Genomic DNA, 14,993 nt, shown 5'->3' with positions numbered 1-14,993 from the left:
ACATAGCAAGATCCTGTCAAACAGAAACAAAACAAACAACCCATGAAAGCAAACAAAAAAACCTCAAAGTATAGTTGTTGGGGTGGTTTGGGATTTTTTTGGAGATAAGGTCTCATGGTGCCGTCCAGGTTGGCCTTGAACTCACTTTAAGTACTCCAGGCTGACCTTGAACTTGAGGTGATCGTCCTACTTAGCTGCGCTAGTGTTAGGACTAAAGGCCTGTGCCACTGTGTCCAGTCAAAGTACAGGGTTTTGGTTTTTTTGTTTTTTTTTGTACCAGGAATCAGACTCAGAACCTTGTGCTTGCCAAGCAAGGCACTGTGCTGCTGAGCTATATCCCTGGCCCAAAGTACAGTTTTTGATTTTTTTTTTTCCCCCTTTTTGAGATAGAGTCTCTATGCTATTCAGGCTGGCCTTGAGCTCACTTTGTAACTTGCAAGGATCCTCCTTTCGCCTCCTCCTCCTGCATTAGCATCCCAAGTACTGGGATTATAGGTGTGCGCCACCACGCCCAGTTAGTTTTTGAATAAAGATTTATTTTTTGATGGTATTGGAGACTAAATTTAGGAGCTACATCCCTACCTCTCTTTTTATTTTTAATTCTGAGATGGTCTGTTAAATTGCCTAAGCTGGACTCAAATTTATGATCCTCCTGCTCTGTCCCAGAGTTCTGAGATTACAGGCATGACCATACCCAGCCCTGAATGAAGATACTTCAGAATAAAGTTGATATTCTGGTGGTAATTTTTTAATTTAAATTTTGTAGGCCATGGATCATCTGCAGTCATTTATTGCAGATTGTGATCGAAGAACAGAAGTGGCTAAGAAAAGATTAGCAGAAACCCAAGAAGAGATTAGTGCTGAAGTGGCTGCAAAGGTATGAATCTCCATCGTTAGGACAAAGTATATGTGTTTTTGTTTGTTTTTTGAGATAAGGTCTCACTGTGCAGTTCAGGCTGACTTTGAACTCTGCATGTAGCCCTGGCTGTCCTGGAATTCATGGCAGTGTGTTGTTTCAGCTCACTACTTCTATTTATTTAACTTTTTATTTTGACATAGTTTTGCAGGAGATCCCAAAGACATTATAAGGAATCCCATGTGTACTGTCTTTTGACTACCCCAACATGAGCATCTAAGACAACTGTAATATGATAGCATAGAAATGTCTAATCCTTATATTTTAGTTGGCATGCACTAATTATGCACACGTGCATTTGTGCTTAAATGCATGTATGTGTGGTTCTGTGCAATTTTATAGTATATAAACTTTTGTGCCCACCATCCTAATTAAGATGTTTAGCTGTAGGGTCGTCACCAAGATACCCTCAGTTACCTCTTTTTATAGAAGCATCCATCCCCCAGCTCCTACCCCTTGGAAACCACTAATCTATTCTTCATCTCTTTATTTTGTTAATGCTATGTAGTATAGTTGCACTTTATCCTTTTGAGATTGCCGTTTTGAAAAGCCCCTATTACCTTGAAGTTCATCCAAGTTGTGTGTTTTAGGAGTTCATTCCTTTTTATTTTCAAGTAGAATACCATGGTGTTAGATATACCACAGTTAACACCTTCACACATTGGAGGACATTTGGGTTGTTTTCTCCTTAATGGCTAGTAACAGCAAAACTGCAGTAACCATTTGTGTATAGATTTTTGTATTGACATATGTTTTCATTTCTTTAGGATAAATGCCCAAGAATGCAATGGCCGGGTCGTAATATAAGTCTGTTTTTAGTTTTGAAAGCAACTGCCAATATTTTCTAGAGTGACTGTACCATTTTACATTCCTACCAGCAATGTGTGAGTGATACAGTTTATCCATGTTTGTGCTAGCATTTGATGGCAACCATGTTTCAGTTTTTATCTGTCTGATAGTCCTGTGATGATGTCCTGTTGTGGTTTCAATTTGCATTTCCCCCATGACTAATGATGTTGGATGTTTTTTCACATGTATACTTGCTATCTACATGTCCCCTTCATAACAGGTCGTCTGTAGATTTTTGGCCCATTCTTTAATTGATTTGTTGGCTTAAATGTTGAGTTTTGAGTGTTCTTCGTGTTTTGACTCACTACTTTTTATAAATGTTTTGTGAACTTTCACATGCTACAATTATAGGAGAATTAGTGAATCCAGCACCAAGTTTCAGAGCCTTCACTTTTCTGTCATTGTTTCATTGCTGCTTTACTTTTAAAAGCAAATTCTGTCATGTAGTTTTACCAGTAAAACAACCACAATATCACACCCCCAAATTAACAGTATTTTTAAATGCTAATAGCCAGATATGTTCATTTCCTATATAAAACTAATTTTTGTATCCTGATCTAAACAAGGTTCTGTATGTTGAATTAAGTTTGCTTATGACTTTCTGCTTTATAATGTAGTTCTGTACCATTCATTATAACCTAGTACATTTAGGAAAATGCAGAATGGAAGGATTTACCAGGTATAGTTCCAATGACAGCATTCAGATATGGTGCTCACATATGTATGTACAGAAGAAAGAAGGTTCCCTTGTTTGAAAAAGTTACTTTTAGCCAGCCTATTTTGAAAAGTTCACTGAAAATGGAAAATATTAAGATGGGCATCCTGAACTACAAGCCACCTAGTATCTTGTGATTAAAAGAGATCCACAAATGTTTGGTAGACCAGGCTGATTAGTTGTATAGCACTGTATTGGTTATTTGTCACTGTTCACTATATAAGTTCTTGTATAAGAAAACTGTTGCAAAACTCAAGTGACTTAAAACAGTATTTATTTCATCCATTTGTCTGTAATTGATGATTTAAACTGATCTTGACTGGATACTTATTCCTGTGTCGGCTGGGTATATCCTGTCTTAAGTCAGCTGGAGGGTACTGATTGTGTTCAGGAGGCTGGTCTGGCTGTGTTCTCTTGGTTCTGGCAGAGCTGCAGAAGCATTATGCCCATTCTCTAAAGGATTTCAACACTTCCTTGGGTCATGTTTGCTGCCATCCCAGTAACACAAGTGCGTGACCGAGTTCAGATTGGAGTACAAAGGTACAGTACCCAGTTATATGGCAAAGGACGTTGATACAGGAAAGGATGAAGATCCCTGGGCGTTAGTGCGTCATTCAGTGGCAGAGATGTAATGAATTGGGAATCTCTGAAGGAAGGAGTATTTTGGATTGAAAGAACTGAGAAATAAAGATTATAGGCATACTAGTTGGTTGGGATAGGATGTCCATATCACATTAAAACTTTATACTTGGCCACACAGCAGATAGAATACTTTTTTTAGGGGGGAGGGTGGTTTCCGGTACCAGGAATTGAACTCACAACCTCACGCTTGCCAGGCAGGTGCTGTGCTGCTGAGCTAAATCCCTAGCCCCTGAATACTTGTTTTGTTGTCAGAATAAAGATTACGTGGGTGCATCTTATGTCCTTAAACAGAATGAACTATTTTCTCAGAATGATGATGGTGGTGATGACTATATCAAACCTGGGGCTAAAATTAATCCAGTGGAAAGGCGTGGACTAAAGGAGGGACTACCCTGCTAGTGTAGTGAGACCGCTGCTGTGCAGTGTGTGTGCAAAGCACGCGTTCTCTCGACTTCATGGGATAGGTTTTGTCACTACTTTTCAGGTGAGGGAATGTATTTGGGTTTAACTGAGTGACTAAAATTATATAGGTAGTAATTAGTTCAACAATAATCCACAACTATGGGACTCCTGTGTTCAACCATTGCGTTATAGAGAGTGTCCGCCAATTCATTTCTGTAGCTTATGATTGAGCCCTGTGCTATTTTGGGGGTACTAGAGATACAAAGATGAGAAATTCACATGGCTGTTGTAAAGAATGACATGTGTACAAGTCGTCTAAAAAGATACAGAGGGGACAATGACATCATCATTTGTATTTGTATGTTTAAGTGGAGAGAGGATGAGATTGATTGTGAGAGATGCTTCTGGAAAGAGACTCTTCATTTGGATCTTGTTGAATCAGTGAACATTGAGTATAGACAGGGAAGGTGGATGGTAATGAGCAACATCCCAGGAAGTATGTGCATAGTTAGTTGCAGGCAAAAAACATCAGGGCAAGTTTGGGAAACTGAATATAAAATAGATTGTGTTATGAGGCGGAGGGACATTAAGAGGTGCTTTGGGAAGGTACAGAGGGACAGATTACGTCGTTGTTTTTTTTTTTTTTTTTTTTGTACCAGGAATCGAACTCAGGACCTTGCACTTGCCAGGCAGGTTCTTGTGCTGTTGAGCTATATCATCGGCCCAATTAGGGACAGATTATGGTAGGAAAGGTGTTTTACACTTGGAATACATGTAAGCAGAGGCTGGACAGTAGATGTTACGTTGAGATCTAATATCTTTGATCTTAGAGGTGAAAGTAGGTAGGTTCGAAACATCCTGGTGTAGGCTGGGCGTGGTGGCACATGCTTGTAATCTCAGCACTCAGGAGGCTGAGGCAGGAAGATCACTGAGTTTGAGGTCAGCCTGGGCTGCAGTGTGAGTACAAGGCCAGCCTGAACTGCATAGTGAAACCCTGTATATGTTTGTGATACATAATAATGACATTCACTTTGGGGAACTGGTACATAGACATATCGCACTTGAATCATTTTTACTTCCTCTTCTATTCCCTCCCGTCCCCGTCGTCCATCCCTAGACCCTTTCCTATCTTACTTAATACACCTCACTGTTCCCATTATCTGTCTTTCATTCACCAGTCCAAGATATGCTGCAAAGCGTTATTTATATTTATACTGCCTTAGATAACAAATCTTTTCTGAGCGTTTTTTTTTTTTCTTTTTTTTGGTACTGGGAATCAAACTCAGGACCTTGTGCTTGCCAGGCAGGCACTTGTACCGCTGAGCTATATGCCCTGTCCCTCTGAGCATTTCTGAAATACTTCGAAGTTTAGTATTCATTCTGTTAATTATTCATGATCTTCTGTTTCTTTCTAGGCAGAACGTGTTCATGAATTAAATGAAGAAATTGGTAAATTATTAGCCAAAGTGGAACAACTAGGAGCTGAAGGGAACGTGGAAGAGTCCCAGAAAGTAATGGATGAAGTAGAGAAAGCACGGGCAAAGAAAAGAGAAGCAGAGGTAAATTCATGTCTGTACTTCTTAAAGAACGTGTATTTGAAAATTACTGAAAAGTTATTAAAGGATTTTAAACCAGTTTAAAATATTTAAGTGATGTGTGTCATATAGTTGGATTTGTTTTAGAATTAGTGGTTTTTGGAAATTTGGAGCCATTGATCTGTTGAAAAAGAACTGGTAAATGTAATTAAACCAGCCACTCACACAAGGTAATTACATACACGAAACACAGTCACTGTGCCTCCCTGTCCCCCACTGACCCGGATGGACTCCTGTGCAACTGCCAGTGTGGCATTCCTGATTCTCTTGCTTCCTCAGTATAGTCTGCTAATTCCCTGGGAGCTTTGTCTCATCCTTCTTTCTCAGCCCAGGTAAACATCTGATACCTTAGAGAAAATGTTCTATTTTGATTGGTACAACCTAATGGACTTCAGAAAATCCAGTGTCTTTAGTAGGGATTGCACTGTACTTTCTGCCTATTGGGCTGGCTGTACAGTCACCTGTGTGGCTGCTATAGCTAGCTGAGGCTATTATTCCCGACTTTGATATGTTTCCTTTTAACCCTGGGCAACCTACCCCACTTTTTATTTCTTCTTAAACCTTTTGCCAGTGTATTTTGGTTGTGAGGATGGCAGGGTCTGTTGTGGCAAGATACAAATGGTAGGAAAACTGTCACCCACAGTGCTCTGGAGTGCCTGCTCTTTTCCCTTTGTCCCCTCTTTCCTGGTATTAGTGCTCCTCTTCAGAGCAGAGAGAGAAGCAGAATGGAGGGAGGCCATCTTAGGATGTCCTCAGCATCTCTCCTTTTGCTGCCTTAATGCTGATGTTCAGCAGAGAAAGAAGGCAAGCATTGAGTGGAGGGAGAAGAGTGACACTGTTCACTGCTCCTCACAGTAGCAGTAGAAAGATATTAAGAACGCATTACATTCAGTAGTGTATTCTTCTCTGGAGAAAGAGGAGGCCTCAAAACATGTAAGTTGTTTTTCGCAGAAAAGAAAGAATTGAAGGAAATTCATGCAGTGTATCTTATTCCCCATCCATTCTTTTTTTGTATGTGTGTGAGGAACCCTGGGCCTTTGCACTGAGCTACATCACCAATCCTGTTTTATTTTTTATTTTTTAAATGTATTTATATTTTGAGGCAGGGTCTTGCTAAGTTCTCGAGGCTAGGCTCTAATTTGTGATTATCCTGTTTTAGCATCCCAGAGTGCTAGAATTATTGTGCCATCACATCCAGTTCCAGCTATTCTTAATAATATACTGATGTAATGACTTTGTCTGTGGCTGATATCCTGGTGATGCCAGTTTATAAAATTAGTTGCAAAGTGTTCATTTTTGAAAGTAATTTTCTTTTTTTGTAGGATTGGTATAGTTTCTTTGTTAAATGTTAATTTGTCTTAAGCCATCTAGGACTGGAGCTGTGCTCATTGGTGGTTTTGTTAAGAATTAAATTCTTGAGTCGAGAATATAGCTTAGTGGCACAAGCGCCTCCCTAGCAAGCACAAGATTCTGAGTTTGATTACTGTGCCAAAAAAAAAAATTCTCACCAGACATGATGGTGCGTGCCTGTAATCTCAGCACTTGGGAAGCCAAGGCAGGAAATTGCCACAAGTTCAAAGAAAGTGTGTATTGAACTATGTTGTGAGACCCTATCTCAAAAACAAATAATTAAATTCTTTAGGGTTACATAGTTTTCAGGGTGGTGTTCTGTTTTGTTTTGCTTTTTGAGACAAGGTCTCACTGTAATTCAGGCTGTCCTTGTACTCACTGTGTAGCCCAACCTGTCCTTGAACTCAGAGATCTTCCTGCCTCACCTTCCTAAGTGCTGAGATTACAGGCATGTGCCACTCTGCTTGGCTCCATTTTTTTTCTTTTTAAATGACTTTTTGACATTTATCTTTTACATTTTTGAGTTGTTGCATTTAGTGGTATACAGCTGTGAAGTATTTAAAATGTTTTCTTTAATGTGTATAGATACATATAACCTCTTTGCAATGTTGCTGTCTTTTTTTTTTTCCCCTATGTGAACCAAAGTTCAGGGCTTTTGGATTTGTTAGGCGCACACTGTAGTACTAAACTATACATCTTGCTTCTTCTCTTTTTCTTGATCCGTCTAGTTAGATACCTACCTGGTTTATTTTCCTGTTTATTTTATTTTTTGGTATTGGGAATCGAACTCAGGACCTTGCGCTTGCTAGTAAGGCGCTTGTGCCACTGAGCACATCCCCAGCCCCTATTTTCCTGTTTAAAGTGTCAATGTTGTGATTTTATTTTTCTCTTGTCTTTTATTTCATTGTTTTCTGTTTTTATTTTTATTGTTTTTGGTTTTTCTTTCCGGTACCAGGAATCAAACTGACGACCTCACGCTTGCCAGGCAGGCTTTGTGCCACTGAGCTAAATTCCCAGCCCCTATTTTTATTATTTCTTTCCATTTATTCTACTTTTCATTTAATGTATTCTTAGTCTTACCTGTGTAAAGTAGAAGCATAGATCATTTATTTTAAAACTTTATGGTAATTTTCTCCTGAGCACTACTATAGCTTCAGTCCACTGATTTTCATATTACATTTTAATTTTTCATTCAGTTCAAAATATTTAACTGTTTATTTAAACTGCAAGAAAGTGTTACAGGTGTTTATGTACATTTTCCTAATGTGAATCAGTGTTCCCACAACATTACATAAATACTTTCCACCAGTGTCAAAAATAATATAACTAGGGCTGGGGATATAACTCAGTGGCACAAGCTCCTGCGTGGCAAGTGCAAGGTCCTGAGTTTCATTCCCAGTACCAAATAATAATAGTGATGATGCTAATAATAATAATAATAATAATAACTAAAAACTAAACGTTTACAATTTGATATCTAGCATTCTTAGAAGAGATTGCAAATGGTCTTACATACCACAGTTCAGTTTATAACACTTTGAACTGATACGTGGTTGAAATTCTAACCTTCAAAAAGGAGTATAAGAACCAGTCATGGTGGCATGTGTCTGTAATCCCAGCACTTGGGAGGCTGAGGCAGGAGGATCATTGAGTTCGAGGCCAGCCTGGGCTACATAAGTGAGTTCAAGGCTAGCCTGAACTGTATAGTGAGACCCTGTCTCAAAAAGACCAAAAACAAAACAAAACAAAACAAAACCACCCAAAAAGGACTAAAACAGAATATTTCATTAATAATTACAGATATCAGCAACCATATGATTAAGGGTTCAAGCTTTTTTCCCACTGAAATCAAAGTAAATAATTGAAATATGGAACAAAATAAAACCAAAGTGCATGTAATTTTATTTCAACAAAAAGTCAGCGGGGCATAGTGGCACATGCCTGTAATCCCATCATTTGGTAGGCTGAGACAGGAGGATTATTGCGAATTGAAGGCCAGCCTCGGCTACATAGTAAGTTCAAAGCTAGCCTGAGCTACAGAGCAAGACCCTGTCTCAGAAAACAAAACAATAAGAGCAACAACAAAAAACAAAAAGTCAGGTATGATGTGTGTCTAAATGTTTAAATATTTTTTAAAAAAACTATTCTAAGTAAATATTTCTGAGATTAATTGCAGAAAATATATTTATAACTCATTCTATAGGCCTCTGAGAGCTTTAAATGAAGAGAATTTGCTGATATACAGAAGTCATTAGCTAGCCCATGTATTATTTTAGGAAGTAAACTAAAACAGCTAAATCTGTGTTAATTCTAATGTAGTGAGTTTTTCATTTCCAGTTTGCACATACTTTATTTATTTGTTGGTTTTTTTTTTTTGTTTAGAGGCAGAGTCTTGCTTTGTAGTCCAGGCTGTCCTTAAATTCACTATGCAGCCTAGACTGGCCTTGAACTTGAGACAATCTCCTGCTTTAGCCTCCTGAGTGCTGGGATTACAGGCTTGTGCCACAACAATTTGCACATTTAAAAATAACCTTTTTTCCCCCATCACCCCCAAAACGTTTAGTATTGCATATTAGTTCTTCTTTGAACCATGAGTTACTTAGGTGAATGTGTAGTTTTTATGTTTTGTGTTTTTTTTCCAGGTAGTTTTCTTTTTTCACTCCTTTTTTCTCTTTCTCTCTTTTTGATTATAGCATGTAGGTTTAACTTGCCCAACATAAGTTCTTGTTACTGAATTTTAATTTCATTCTGTTGTGGTCAGAGAATGTTTGACTTTAATTCTCTTAAAAAAGTGGGGGTTCTGCCTGTTGGCTGTCTTGGTGAATGTCCCATCTGCACTTAAATGGTATTTTGCTTTGTTGGGTAGAGTGGTCTGTAAACGTTGAGTCAAGATAGCTCATAGATTTGTTCATCTTCTGTAGCATTGGTTTTCTGTTCTGGCATTTACTGAAAAGAAGTGTGTTGAAGCCTCCCCAACTAAAATTGTAGGTTCATCTATTTCTGCTTTCCTTTCTGTCACTTTTTCATTTTCATTTTGAAGCTGTCTTTAGGTGAATGTACGTTTAGGATTATGCCTTTTTAATGAATTAAAATGTTAGTTATTTTGAAATATCCCTTTTTAGTCCTAGGAATGTCCATTGTTCCCAGATCTTATTTGTCTGATATTAGTATAGCTGCTCCAGCTTTGTTGTAAGTTAAGATTGTATACCAGAAACCTTACAGAAAATGTTGAGTTAAAAAGACAGTAAACCAACCAGGCGTGGTGGTATATGCCTGTAATCCCAGCACTTGGAAGGCTGAGGCAGGAGGATTCCTGTGAGTTTGAGGCCAGCCTGGGCTACAAAGTGAGTTCAGGGTCAGCCTGAACTGCAGAATGAGATCCTGTCTCCAAAAAAAGGCAGTAAAAAAATGGAATCCTAAATAATATTTATACCACAAGAAAGCAGAAAAGGAACAGAAGACAAATAGAAAACAAATAACAATCTGGTAAATTTGAATCCAATGTAACAATAATGTAGCATCAAATGTGTTTCTAAACATTACAGTTACAAGGCAGAGTTTGTGAGACTGCTTTTTTTTTTAAAGTAAGACTTAGATATATGTGGCCTCTAAGAAGCCCACTTTAAAGACATGGGTTAAAAATAATGGGATGGAAGCCAGACATGGTAGCTTACACCCATTATCCCAGCTGCCTTGGAGGCTTAGGCGAAGATCAGAAGTTTGAGGCCAACCTAGGCAACCTAACACCTGTCTCAAAATTGGGACTAAAATAGAAGCCAGGCATGAATGGTGCCTGCCTGTATCCGAGCATTCTGTGGCACTGAAGCAGGAGGTGCACAAATTCAAAAACAGCCTGGGCAACTTAGTGAGACCCTACTGTGAAATAGAAAATAAAAGTGCTGGAGTTGTGACTCAGTGTAAAGGCTATGGGTTCAGTTCCTAGGACAGTTGGGGTGGGGATACAGGTAGGGAGCAGTGATTCAGATGAAAATCAGCAATAGCTGCTATAATTTGTGGATCAGAAAGTAAAGAGAAACAATATTTTGTGTGTCAAAAGTCTTAATACCAAGATACTTACTAGTTACCAAAGGGATGAGTTATTTCACAGCAAAAATAGGTACCCTCACCAGAAAGGGTCCAATCACTAACAGGTGCCTCTTGATAGGACACGTTATGATAATGGCATTTCTGTAAAAATCTAACCGTGGTGGGGGTGTTGGGTGTCACTCCCAACACAAGAGAACGTTTTCAGCATGCTTGAGTCCCTGTGCTCCCGTGCTCAATCCTTAGCACTTCCCCACCAAATCTTAACTATGAGGAAAACCAGATAAACTCAAGCTGAAGTACATTTCCAAAATAAATGGCCAGTACTCATCAAAACTGCTAATGTTATATTGAACAAAGAAAGAATAATGGTTCTACAGGGCTGGGGATTTAGCTCAGTGGCATAGCGCTTGCCTGGCAAGCGCAAGGTTGTGAGTTCAATTCCCGGTACCGGAAAAAAAAAGAATAATGGCTCTGCATTAAAGTAGGGAGGTGTAACTAAATCAGACATATCCTGTACTGGATTGTCTTTCATAAATTAGTGAGTTAGCAAGGCCTCATCTCAGAATAAAAATAAAAAGGGGCTTGGGAATGTAGCTCAGTGGCTCTAGGTTCAGCATCCAGTACTACAGGGGAAAAAAAATCCTTATCTGAATACTGTTGGGACAACTGTTGGTATTTAAGTAAATTTTTTAATTCTCTTGTATCAATGTTAATTCTTGACTTTAATAGTTACATTGTACATCCCTATTTTGAGGACATACACAAAAATACTTAGGGGTAAAGATAATGGGAATGTAGTAAAATGTTGACATTTGGTGAGTCTGGGTGAAGGACGTAGGGGAATTATAAAATGTTTCAAAATAAAACATGTAAATTAAAATACGCACGCACGGCCACATGAAAGCAAGTCAGCTCCACTTCAGTACTTTGATCTTCTTTTTACCTTAAGGTAAAGCTTTAACTTTGCCGCCTATATTGCTATCATAAATTGGTTTGAAATATATATATATATCCTCATACATATATATTTCTTTTTTAGTATTTCACAGAAGAGAAACTGCAACATTTAAACTTGTGTGTGACTTATTTTACTTTATGTCCTCAAGCTGCATCCATTTGCCTACAAATGCCTCAAGTTATGGCAAAGCAGTACTCCATTGTGAATAAATACCCCTTTTCTTTATCCATTCATCTGTTGATGGACATATATGCTGTTTCCAGGATGTAGCTATTATAAGTTATGCTGCTGTAAAGATGGGTATGCATGTATCCCTGTAATATAAACACTTTCACTCTTCAGGAAAATACCTAGAAGGAGAATTGCTAAGTCAAATAGAGTTTCTATTTTTAATTTTTTGAGGAATTTCCACACTGATTTCCATAGAGGTTGTACCAATTTACATTCTCACCAGCAGTGTTGATGAATTCCTTTCTCCTCACATCCTTGCCATCCTTCGTTATCTGATTTTTTTACCATGGCAGGTTTCTTGAATGTTCTTTTCCACGGGTTTTGTTAAAAATGTGATGTAGGAGCTGCACATGGTGGTACACATCCATAATCCCAGCACTTGGGAGGCTGAGGTAGGAGGATCGCCACTAATTCAGGGACAGCCTCAGCTACATAGTGAGTTCAAGGCCAGCCTGGACTACCTAGTGAGACTCTGTCTCAAAAGAAACCCAACCGAAAACCAAAACAAAACAATAAAACTGATGGAGGAGAGAGGCCCCAGTGTAGATCAAATTTCTAATAAAGACTGTGAAAAGGAACATTGAGAAAACCTTTTGAGAAAGCTATGTTTTGTGTTGTAGAATTGTTCAGGTAGTTCCTTGGCAAAAAAAGTTTGAGGCTGTGGTCTTTGACACACACACACACACACACACACACACCCCGCCAGTGGAGCTGTCAAAGATAGGATGGAGACAAAAGAAAACCTGTGATTTTTCTTGACAAAATAGCTATGCTTTTATATCTTCACTAGAAAACATTTTCAGTTTATATGATTGTTGATTTCTCATTTTTGCTTAGGAAGTGTATCGGAATTCTATGCCAGCTTCCAGTTTCCAACAGCAGAAACTTCGAGTCTGTGAAGTCTGCTCTGCCTATTTAGGTCTTCATGATAATGACAGACGACTGGCTGATCATTTCGGGGGTAAACTGCACCTGGGATTTATTGAAATAAGAGAAAAGCTTGAAGAATTAAAGGTACATGGGTAAATTAATATCCCTCATTTTCCTTAGCCAAAATGTAAAATCCCTAAAATGTCCATTGTTATCTTTCCAGTAGTCAAAGTACATAATGTTTGGGCTAGGGATGGGCACAAGAGCCTGCCTGGCAAGCACAAGGTCCTGAGCTCGATTCCTGGTACCAAAAAAAATACATAGTATTTTAGTATTATATATTATTATATGTACTAATAAGTACTTTACAAGAAGATTGAAAAATGAGCCCAATATTTATTTGAAATATTTTGCAGTTCTTAACTAAATAACAGGCTTGTGGAACCTCAAGTTTTAAGCTCCTTCCCCAGTTCAGAAAGGATATAGGATGAATCCAGTGAAAGGATACTCACTATTGACTAGTTAAATATCAAGGCTAAACTTTGCATGATGGCTCATGCCTATAATCCCAGCACTCTGGGAGACTAAGACAGGAGGATTGCAAATTTAAGCCTAGTCTGGGCTATCTATCTATTAGTCTGGGCAATTGAGAGCCTTAGCAAAACCCTGTCTTAACAGATTTTGATGTTATCTGTACTGTTGGAAATTAGGTGTGAAAGAGATTAGGGTAAAGATAATTAAGAATTCATCAAATAAATGTGCACCTCATTTATTATTTTTAAGAGAGTCGTAGCCGAGAAGCAGGAGAAAAGAAACCAGGAACGCCTGAAACGAAGAGAAGAAAGGGAGAGAGAAGAAAGGGAGAAGCTGAGGAGGTATGGAACAGTAAATTGTAGAAGTACTTGAAATTAAATCTCCCCAGTTGTAAAAGGAAATGGGATTGACAGATTTTAAATGCTACTAAAACCTGTTTGGGACATTGGAAATTGCCTTTTTTTTTCTTTTTTGTCTTTCTGTGAAAAGATCTTGCTATGCAGTTCAGCCTGGCCTTGAGTTCACTTTGTAGCTCAGGCTGGACTGGAACTTGTAATGATCCTCCTGCCTCAGCCTCCTGAGTGCTGGGATTGCAGGTGTGTGCCACCATGCCCTGCTGACGTTGGAAATTTGTTTACTTTTTTAAAAATACTACTATGCAAGATTGATTTTAGAAATCCACAGGGTGAGTACCTTTTATCCAAAATGCTTTGGTCCAAGAGGCATTTCAGATTTTTTGAAGTTTTTGAAATTTAGAATATTTGCATTAATTTTTCTGGGTAAACATCTCTATTTTAAAAAGCCCAAAATCTGAAACTTTTTGACTCTCATGTTTGTGCTCAAAGAGATTAGAATTTTAGCAGGGGGTGGTGGTGCTGGCCTGTAAGCCCAGAAAAATCAGGAGGCTGAGGCAGGAATATCACCGAGTTTGAGGCCAGTCCGGGCTGCATAAGTGAGTTCCAGACCAGCCTGAACTACATAGTAAGACCCTGGCTCAAAAAGACCAAAAAAAAGTTGGATTTTGCATTTCAGATTTTCAGGATAGGGTTGCCCAACCCTATTCTGAACTGTATGAACTGTTAGCCTGAAGGTGACTAGGTAGATTTGTACTAGGTCGTCTTAGAACTACAGTATATACTGTTTTGTTTTGTTTTTTATATTTGTTGATGTTGAGCTCAAGTGTCACAGTCGGTTAATTCATGGTACTTACATATTTGTTGTTAAAAGATCGGAAGTTATTTTTGTTTTGTTTCATCATTTTTTCTTAAGCTTTGTTATTTTCTGAATTCTAAGCAGCATTAAACTATAAGAATTCCATTAATTTAGTGTGTAATTTTGCTTATTATTTATTGATAAAATTTTATAATTCTTTATATTTAGAGTGGTTAAGCATTCTTCTGAGTTTTATCTGTTGGCAATTAAAATTGCATAGTACCACTGTGACAATAGTATTTGCAACTCATGGTCATACCTTCTTTAAGTACTTGAGAATGTAGGATTAGAAGTCCCACTTAACCCAGCTATTCCTCTTCTGGGTATTTTCCCAGAAGAATTAAAAACATCATACCTCAGTGATTTGTGTGCACCCATGTTTATAGCAGCAAAATTTGTCATAGCTAAATCTTGGAAACAACCCAGATGTCCATCTACTGAGGAATGGATAAAAAAGATGTGGTATCTTTATATAATGGAGTATTACTCAGCTATAAAAAAAAGATAAACTTGAGGCTTTTGTAGGTAAATGGATGCAACTAGAGACCATACTCATAAGTGAAATAAATCAGACCCAACGTGTGTAAACATATTGTCTCCCTAGTGTAAGAACATGAAAGAGTAAATAAAACCCAAAATATACAAGAGATGATAAGAAAGGGAAAGAAATTG

General features: G+C 38.2%; 1 protein-coding gene across 11 annotated transcripts in view; it reads left to right on the top strand.

The window, feature by feature from the left end:
- Positions 1–14,993, top strand: part of LOC102026334 (putative RNA-binding protein Luc7-like 2) — a 66,152-nt gene that overhangs the window by 39,239 nt on the left and 11,920 nt on the right. For all 11 annotated transcript variants that reach the window (XM_005405441.2, XM_005405439.2, XM_013504954.1 and 8 more), the window contains 4 exons: positions 767–877; positions 4,940–5,083; positions 12,543–12,719; positions 13,359–13,450. In XM_005405441.2, the coding sequence (XP_005405498.1) occupies positions 767–877; positions 4,940–5,083; positions 12,543–12,719; positions 13,359–13,450 (524 nt within the window). The remainder of the gene's footprint in view (positions 1–766; positions 878–4,939; positions 5,084–12,542; positions 12,720–13,358; positions 13,451–14,993) is intronic.

Source organism: Chinchilla lanigera, unplaced genomic scaffold (genome assembly GCF_000276665.1).
Source record: "Chinchilla lanigera isolate Chin_1 unplaced genomic scaffold, ChiLan1.0 scaffold00093, whole genome shotgun sequence".
Lineage (NCBI taxonomy): Eukaryota > Metazoa > Chordata > Mammalia > Rodentia > Chinchillidae > Chinchilla > Chinchilla lanigera.
This window is presented reverse-complemented; position numbering and strand designations above follow the sequence as displayed.